General features: G+C 50.1%; 1 protein-coding gene across 1 annotated transcript; it reads right to left on the reverse strand.

Moving 5' to 3' along the window:
• On the reverse strand, positions 1–7,778 carry LOC144943973 (N-acylneuraminate-9-phosphatase-like). Its single transcript, XM_078871893.1, has 2 exons — positions 7,554–7,778; positions 1–2,013 (listed from the first exon to the last, which is right to left on the reverse strand). Exons 1-2 carry the CDS (start codon positions 7,635–7,637, stop codon positions 1,318–1,320), a joined length of 780 nt encoding a protein of 259 aa, XP_078728019.1. The 5' UTR covers positions 7,638–7,778; the 3' UTR covers positions 1–1,317.
• Positions 7,779–9,473: the final 1,695 nt, after the last annotated feature.

A 9,473-nucleotide genomic window follows, 5' to 3' on the forward strand; every position in this document is an offset into this window, starting at 1 on the left:
TCACCTGAGGACGGCTGCTTGCGTTGTGGCCGAAACGTCGTGAGAATTATTTTATTATGCTTTATTTTTACTATTTTATTATTTCCCTTCTACGTGACTTTACTGAAAAAACCAAGAAGATGAATCCCTGCAGTCACGAAAGCTTTAAATCGAAATTTACTTTATACGTGGTTCATTACCTGCGCCTCCCTTAAAAATGTGCGGCCCCTCCAACGACGTACCGACCGAAGGCGGGGAAACCCCCTCCAGGCCACGCTTGGCGTGGCGTGCTTGATGATGCCAATGCCATCACCAAAGCCCATCCATCACCTCCCGTCCAACAGCACTTGACAGTAAGAGTTTAAACTTTCAACCACCGTCCCCCAAAATAGTTTCGTGCCATCCAATTAGTAATTAAATCGTTAAAAGGTGTCGTAATCATGAATTCATGTAATCGGATAGCTCAGCTCTGAAGCAGATGCACAAACACGTACTGATGAGCACACAAATATGAACACACACACACAAAGACTACGGTTGAAAACTATTCAACCAACGGCTACGTTACACGTTAAGAGAAACAATCAGCTCGGTTGCTGGGTGACTGGGTCGGGAGGAGCGCATTATTGCTTTGTATGTGGACATGGCTGGGTGGCTGAGGGTGCCGTTGCGGATGCCCGTGCCACAGTATTGAGCCAGCACCATCGAGATCCTCGGTTCACATTGAATGAGCCTTGGGACAAGTCAGTGGTCATGTCCATTAAAAACCCTGAGCCAGTGGTAGAAATTCCATATCCCTATGGAGAGGGTCACAGTCTCCCCATGGCCACTTGAATTACCACACAAAGTGGCGCTAATCAACGTATCGGCCGTGAAGCAACGATGGGCTGAGTTGGCCCCAGTCCGCGATTTGAATTGACTCGCAACGTCCAACCACACCACCAATCCGGCCAGCTCCAAAACGAAATAAGAGGGACTCCCCACAGCAAGCGGGTCATGTGGCTTATTACTTGACCCCACGTCACCAAGCTGGTCAGTGCGAGTTGGTAGAACGTGAGGAGCACGGCCGTGGGTGTACAATACAGCAATGGCGCCGCCCTCTGCTGCCCACAGTGCAGCACCGCAGCCCTAATGGAACCTGTTTAATGCAGGTGGTGGTGGTGGTGGTCGCACCTATGCAAACGCAATGGTGAGGATTAAAAAAAAAGGTCAGCGGAATTAGAACGCATGACCGCTTTGTCTGCCCCATAACGACTCGACACCGCAAACTGTGACACACGCACCGCCCGTCGCAGCCCGCGGGTCGGCAAACCGAGACCTATGACCTCCGGCGACAGCTCACGGCCGTGGCGTCCCCGCTTCCAACTCCCGCAGGACGTCCTCCAGCTCCACGACGGAGCGCACCGGGAACCTGCGGCAGCGCGTTCCACCTCCCTCGCCGCCGTCCCTGTCGACGATCGTCTCTCGGGCCACGGGGCCGCGCACCCACACGGCGGCGGCGAAGCCGGCCGCCTGCGCCCCGCGGACGTCGCACTCCAGGCTGTCTCCCACCATGACGCAGCGGCAGGGGCTGGCGCCCAGCAGCCCGCAGCACGCGTGGAACGCCGAGGGCGCCGGCTTCTCCTCGGGCAGCTCGCCGGCGAACACCACGACATCCACGAGCTCCGCGCAGCCGCAGGCCTCGACCTTGGCGCGCTGGGTGGCGCCGTCGCCGTTGGTGAGCAGCGCCAGGCGGTAGCGGCCGCTGGCGCGCAGCCTCAGCAGCATGGCGTGCGCCGCCTCGCTCAGTCGCATGTTCTGCAGGCGCGTCGTGTTCCACAGCGTGAAGCAGGCGGGGGCCAGCGCGGCGGCGGACACGGGGTCGGAGGGCAGGTCGGCGAGCAGGGCGCGGGCCCACAACTCCCTGCGCCACGCGTCCGTGGACGGGAAGGACGCGTCGGGGTCGCTGGGCATGAGCGCCAGCGCGCGGCGGAAGTGAGACACCACCGGCTCCGGGTCACGGCCCGGACGCTCCGACTGCAGCAACTTGCGGATCTTGGTGGAGGAAGAGCAAGGGGATGTGTGCGGTGTTAGTTCAGCTGCGGGCGTGGTAGTCACCAGGCTTGTAGTGGTGCACAGATCATTTGATTAAAAGCATTATTAATTCGTTGATCGCGTTTCTGCAATTTAATCCCGACTGTGCTGTAAGGCATCACATCATTCAGATCCTTCACACAGGAGTGCAACCCTTCGTGTTCAGAGCATGCCCTGTGGAAGCAGCTACACAGAGCTACCTCTGGGATGCCTTCACGTGACCTCTGGTCCACCACTGTAAAAAGTACCATTTTTCCCATTCCCCTTGTCGTCGACGGTGTGTGTCACATAATAGAAAAACAACGTTATGATTTCTAGAGGAAAATCATTGGTGACCAGGCTGCCACCATCAACTCGCGACACCTGAAAACCTGGCTTAATCACAGACTGCCTCGATTCAACCGATGATCTCAAGAGGTGCCAGTTTAGCACTCTGACCTTTGAGACGACAACAATTACTTTGCTCACGTGCATGAATATGCACGTGTACAAAATCGTCTCTTTGCGATTCGTGTAAAAAAAAGGTCATGTAAAGAACGTGCAAGTGTTACATTTGGGCAAAACAAGACTGTACAAACGAGATAGGGGAAAAAAACAAATCCAAACAGTGAAAATTATTAGAAATAATCGATTTAAGAGTGGAACTGCAACACGAAACATCATAATTATTCTAATTGCTGGCTATCATTATGCGGCGAGCGGTGATGCACGCCTCTGATCCATCGACTGCTTTGGAAGACGGGATGAGCGGACCACGTGGACTTTAGTGACGTGTTGCTATTAAACTACAAACCTCCTGACCTGGGTTAATGTCTGTAGAGCAAGTAAGTTCATCACTATGCGGAGCCTTTTCAGTGTTACACACAAGGCTTAATTTCAGCCAGGTCGCTCCTGGTCAGTGACCCAGAAAATATTTCCGCACCCGGCACAGGACAGCCAGTATACCTACCAACTATGGCTGTGGATACAAGTCACGTGCCAGCTACTCCAGTCCACCGAGCAGCCTAGAAAATATTCACTGGAAAATTAAGCCCTTTGGTTAATACACCCGGACTGGTGGCTCGGCAATCGAGCGAGCGGCTCGCAATTGTGAGACGTTGTTGAGATTCTGTTCGAGTGTTGACTTGGCCAAATAAAATGGTTGTTCTGTGGATATCCTTGCGCCCACCATAGGAATGTAGAATGTCCGCCACTGGCTCAAGGCCGTAGAAACGAGATGGGCGCTGCGTCAATGTTCATTGAGCAGGAAATCAGCGACTTTTTTTTTAACAACCTTGAAGGTAGAATTTATTTATAGCCACTACAGTTTCCCACCACAATTAATTCACTCCCTTAACGTGGAATTAGCTGAACATGCCAACGGGAGTCTCGAAACTCAGCTAAGACGTTTCGGCATAAATAAGGGACAATGTTTTGTTCCTGGTGACGGGGATTTCCGCTGTTTGTCTCTGTACAGACACCTCTCCCTTCATTCCCTTCTCTATTGTTGACACCAGGATGCCCGGGTGGAGATGGGGGATATTCTTTATACAACACCCAGGGGGGTATGCTCAATCAAATGGCATCATGACTCTTTGTCCACGTTCACCGAGGATGACAGACCCACGGGGGGGTCCCTATACGTAATGTTTACAATAATCGAAATGTAAATAATTCTGTGTTTTTTCCCTATACAAGAGACAGACGTGTTGTATTTGTTTTACTATTGCCAAATCCTCAAACGACTCTCAAGGTGGCAGACTGCTGTCCAAAATATTTCCAAGAATTGGGTCGCATTGAAAATTATTATAATTGCATCGGTTTATTGTTTCTTATAAAAAAAACTGACCAAAACTGAATGACTACATCATACAACTAATAAACTTTGAAAATAACGGAGAGAGTATTGCGTTTTTGTGGAGAAACAATACAATAAATGTACAGTGCTTTATGCGGTACTGTAGAAGTTATTCAAATGTGTAAATGATGAGGAAATCCATACCAGCACAAACATGAACTGCAGGCCAGAAACAAACAGATTTAACAACGTGCGCGCACACACACACAGGTGTGCAGCATTGCATGGATAAAAACACCGAGCCTTATCTCGACCACCAGCTCTGAAGAACTGAATGTGTGGCCAATTTGTCATTTACACAACCGCAACTCACAAGAGTTGAGAAAATGTGGCCAAGCAAAAAAACCAACAAGACAACCGTAGACCAGTTTCAACATCATTAGGATTCATCAGCACGGAACAGCCGTCAATCTTCACCGCTGGCATATGCCTCATGGAGCCCCATATATGGAGAGGGTTTTTTACCTTTACGTAAATTTGTATGCAGGCTGGAGACGACGGCTTTAACAACACTCACACACAATGGTGTGCATTGCATTGAGTACAGCACTCTCTTACATTACGTGTTGTACAGATAGGCATCACATAAGCATATTATGGAGTTCACACATACACGCACAAACGTATTGTACTTGGTCACATACTGGACCCAAGCGATGCATTGTAATTGGCCAAACCAGCGGGGAGAGACACACGACAGAGCAATACAAATATCCCCGATACCAAACATGTCCAAAGTTTGTACGGCACATTTACACTACTGTACAAAGTTATCACAATGTCTATGCACAAGTAACGGCCATTTTTGGGGGTTATTTGACAATACTTCACCACGCTGGTCAGGACTTGTTGGTGGAGGTTGGTATGGAGCATAAGACGTGGGAGCACAGACGTTATACTGTATAGTAGTAGTATAGTCCAACGATAGATTTTGCTGCAGTGATCTCTGCTGCCCATCACCGAAGCCGCAATAGCGCCGATGACATTGACCTGCCACGGTGGTGAGATGTTAACCACCTCGCCTGATATGCAGGAGGTCGTGGGTTCCGTCCCGACCCTTACGCCTTGCTGTATATTTGGAGTTTGCGGTGTCTCTCTCTCACTGTGGTCGCGTGGATTTTTCCCCGGGTCCTCCAGTTTTTTATCTCCACATTTAGACTCAACATGTGTTTAGATTATATGGCCACTATAAAAATCAATAGCACGCGTTTTAGAGTATTCGGCTGCTTTGCATTTCCACGTGATAAGCCACTTTGTTGAGTTACCGATGTTGGCCAGGCCGCTTCTGAAAAAAATCTATATAGTTCAGTGGGGCTTACCTGGTAAAATAAAAAAATAGCTTAGTTCATAGTTAAGTTTGACCTGTTTGTATATTCAGGCTGACAACCCTGCTTAGCTTCTGACACCTGACGAGCTCGGTGGGGAAGGGCATCCGGGGTGATTCGGCGTTGGTGCCCCGTTTGATTGTGCCACAAATAGCAGGAGGAGCACACGAATGGCTCCCGATTCAAACGAATGACGTGCTTGAAGCACCGTGCCTTGTGATAAATAACAGCACCTTGCCAAGCGTACAATAATCTGCCTGTGTGTGCGTGTCTACGGAATGCGGGATGTGAATCACACACACGGGGAGCAGTGGTGAAGCGGTTAGCACGCTGCTCTATGAACCCGGTGGCCCGAGTTCGATTCCCGCTCACGGCCAACACCGGTGACGATTATCTGAACCGGTCCCAGGCCTCCCCTAGGTCGACTCAGCCTCAAATGAGTAACCCGGTGCGGTGTGAAAACATCGCCACTGGGGACACAAAGGTTGGCCGGGCGTGGTGTTGGCCACCCACCCCCTCGTGTGCCACAGTGCCGGCCTTGATAGGTGCTGCTCGCTGACAGCACTTGCCCCAACAGTCTGTTACAGGCTACACGGGGGACCTTTGTCTTTGTGTCTACGGAACGCAGGATGTGCATCACACACGTGGCCGCAGCGAGATTGTGAGTCATCATTGCTTGATTGTAAGGGGAGGGGAGGCAAAATGGGATGGCAAAGTTTCATACCAGTCAACCCATGCGGTTTAGCCGTATTCTTGTGCAGGGAAACGGAGTAAAAAAAAATGTTGTCAATTTTGTGTGTGTTTATCTCCTGTTATGATACTTTGTAGGATGAGCGTTGATATTGATAAGGGCATGGGGGGTGGGTGACCAATAAGGTCTGAATTTCGATTTAAAGCTTTCGTGACTGCAGGGATTCATCTTCTTGGTTCTATCGGTAAAGTCACGTAGAAGGGAAATAATAAAATAAAACATAATAAAATACAATTCTCACGACGTTTCGGCCACAACGCAAGCAGCCGAAACGTCGTGAGAATTTTATTTTATTATGTTTCATGTTTATTATTTCCCTTCTACGTGACTTTAACAAAAGAACCAAGAATAAGGTCTGAATTTGTCTGTAAAAAGGTAGGGCACTGACAAGGGGTTGACAGGTTTGCAGTTTAACTGTTGTCAAGGAGTGGGGATCAATTCCACTGCTGGATAGGAGCACCCAAAGCCGTGCGGATTGCAGATTTGGTCGAGGAGGGGGGGGCAGAAGGGGGTTATTTGACCATACTTCACCACGCTGGTCAGTGCGGGTTCATATGGTGAAGGCGGAGAGGCGCATACAAAGTGCAGTCCAACAATGGGCAAGTTCCCGCTTGTGTCCCAGCAATAACTGAATATGGTAACACCACCACCACACAGTTCAGTATACACACAGCTCATTGTTGTAAATGTCGTTACACAGCACAAGGCTTTGTTGTTTCAAATTAAGTCACAACAAGTATCACAATCGACCTCCCAACCCCGCGTGCGGTCCAAACCCATAGACCATCACAGACGGAGGAGACACGGGGGAATCTCTCAGTCAGCACGAATCCAATCATCACATCTACCCACCCCCTATTGAAGGAACGAAACAGGATGATGCCTCCACACATCTAGTTGCTGTCCGCCTGATGATGCCGGTTGTAATTATTGGCGAAACGTCGTCCTCTTAATTGTAAATGTTGTTGTGGTCAACACACAACCGGTGCGTGTTGCTGCAAGTTGTAAACGAATTGTCGTGTTCTGTTTAAGTGGTTTAACGACACATAGATTTACGCGATTAACCCCCCCCCCCAAAAAAAAAACAACCCCTCGATTATCGATGACATTGGTCGCGAAAGCAACAACGAACCCGGCCACAAAGACAAAGCTCCCCCGTGTAGCCTCTGACAGACTGTTGGGGCAAGTGCTGTTAGCGAGCACCTATTAAGGCCGGGAACGGCACACGAGGGGGTGTGGGTGGCCAGCACCGCGCCCGACCGCCTTTGTCTCCCCAGTGGCGATGTTTACACACCGCACCAGGTACTCATTTGAGGCTGAGTCGACCTAGGGGAGGCCCAGCACCGGTTCAGACCATGTTGGCCGTGAGCGGGAATCGAACTCGGGTCGCCGGGTTCGTAGCGCTAACTTCCCCCCCCCCTCGCCAACTCAGCCACACACAACAACAACACAACAAAAACAACACACCAACAACAACACACCAACACAACAACAACACAACAACAACACACACAACGCCCGCAGTAAACGCGTTACGCGACACCGGCTCCTGCCAACATAACAAAAAGTCCTCCTCCTCCTCCTTCACCTTTTCGTACGCCTTGACATCCGCTCCCTGCGTGTCCACCAGAGTGTTGTCCAGGTCAAATATGATTCCCTCTACGTGGTCCATCTTTCTCGCAGTCGTCTCCTCCTCCTCCTGCTGCTGCTGCTGCCGCTTCCTCCTCCTGGCTGCAATGAGGCTTGCCCTGCTCCACCCTCTCGCGCTATGCCGGTGCGCTGTGTCAATTTGAATTCCGTGACATTGAGACGGCCTCTCTTATGTGCACTGCGCATTGTGAAACCCACTCAGAGAGGAAGTGATTGCGTCACGTTTCTCGTCGACACGCCTTGCTCCCATGTCACCTCCTCCTACCCCCATCTCCTGCCCCCCCCCATCTCCTGTCCCTCCCCCCTCCGCCTGCCCCCTCCCCTCCTCCTGTCCCCCCTCCCCCTGTCGCCCCCTCCCCCTGTCCCCCCCTCCTCCTGCCCCCCCCCCATCTCCTACCCCCCCCCTCCTCCTGTCCCCCCCTCCTCCTGTCCCCTCCCCCTGTCCCCCCCTCCTACCCATTCCCCCTGTCCCCCCTTCTCCTGTCCCCCCTCCCCCTGCCCCTCCTCCCCCTCCTCCTGTCCCACCTCCCCCCCCTCCTCCTGCCCCCCCCTCCTGTTCCACCCCCTCCTTCTGCCCCCCCTCCTCCTCCCGGTCTCCATTACATATTTATAATCCCACAGCCGATTGAATGGCTTTCCAGACCATAATTATCCTGCCGCGTGTTTATTCCGGCGGGCAAAACTAACTCCGGACGGGGCTTAGACGTTCTGGGTCAGAATCAGAATATTTATTTATCCTGGAGGAATCCGATGAGCTATAAAGCCCCCCCCCCCACAGATATCCATTAGGGGCACGGGGTCAGAACTTTAAAACACAAAAACTCGTCAGGAGTGCAAAACAAACACCACCCTAGAAAAATATAAATAAAAATGAACTATTCCAATCCTACCAGGTGAGGCCCACGGAGCTATGAGCTTCCTGTTCAGAAGCAACTCGGCCACAAATGACAGCTAAACGAAGTGGCTTATCACGTGGGAATGTATAGCCGCAGAATAATCGAAATACTCCCAAGTCACATGCCTGTGAAACGAATGTGCCCAGGATTACCCACGGCGTTTCCTGGCAAGAGCACTTACCCATAAACTCTGGGACCCTTCCGTTAAATGCGTAACGCAATATTGTAAACACCCCATGTGATGCCGTGGAACATTATGGATAAATGTCCGAATATAGGTCGGTAAATTTAATATTTGACAGTGTAAAGATAATCATAATAGTATCAATGTTAAATGTGTTTTCAGGAAGGTACTTTTTTCACTGCATCTCAAGATTTGTTGGTGTCATGGTGAAACTACTATATAACAATACTTCCCCTTTTATTGCTTAACTATCAAGTGTAGTCCTGAATTATGGGTTGTTTGTATTTTTTATTGCAAGGCACGTTTGGAAATGCACCGCTGTATGCCCGAATCATGTCATTATTTCTCACAAAGCTAACATTTCAGACCACACACACACACGGTAAATTGTCTGCATCAAAGGCTCAGTGGGCAGAAAGAGCCCGCAATGTTTGCTAACACACGGTGCCACCACCTATCCCTAGAATCATGCAAATACAGTGGACGAGGGGGCAATGAATGCATATAGGCACAGTCCACAGTAACCTTCTGTCTAAAGAGCACAGTAATCTTTGAAAGATAACAGAATTTAAACCCCCTTGCCTTATTCTTCGGTGATTCATTAAGGCCCCCCTGGAGTGTGGGTGGTATTAAATAATTACGTTGCAGCTTTTGGACACGGGTTAATAATTGTGTTAGAATGCCAGGGTAGCTTTAAGTCTAGATTACAAACCTGGTATTCATTACTTTAGTGTATATATTTAAAATGTGTAGTTTACAGTGTCATTCTTTTTACGTT

This window comes from Lampetra fluviatilis, chromosome 33 (genome assembly GCF_964198595.1).
Source record: "Lampetra fluviatilis chromosome 33, kcLamFluv1.1, whole genome shotgun sequence".
Lineage (NCBI taxonomy): Eukaryota > Metazoa > Chordata > Hyperoartia > Petromyzontiformes > Petromyzontidae > Lampetra > Lampetra fluviatilis.

What these genes read in the sequence shown, in the direction of transcription:
- LOC144943973 (XM_078871893.1), bottom strand. Translation starts at nt 7,637, where the DNA reads ATGGACCACGTAGAGGGAATCATATTTGACCTGGACAACACTCTGGTG. An exon ending in ATGTCAAGGCGTACGAAAAG is followed by an intron (nt 2,014 to 7,553) that starts GTGAAGGAGGAG and finishes TCCTCCACCAAG; the next exon opens with ATCCGCAAGTTGCTGCAGTC.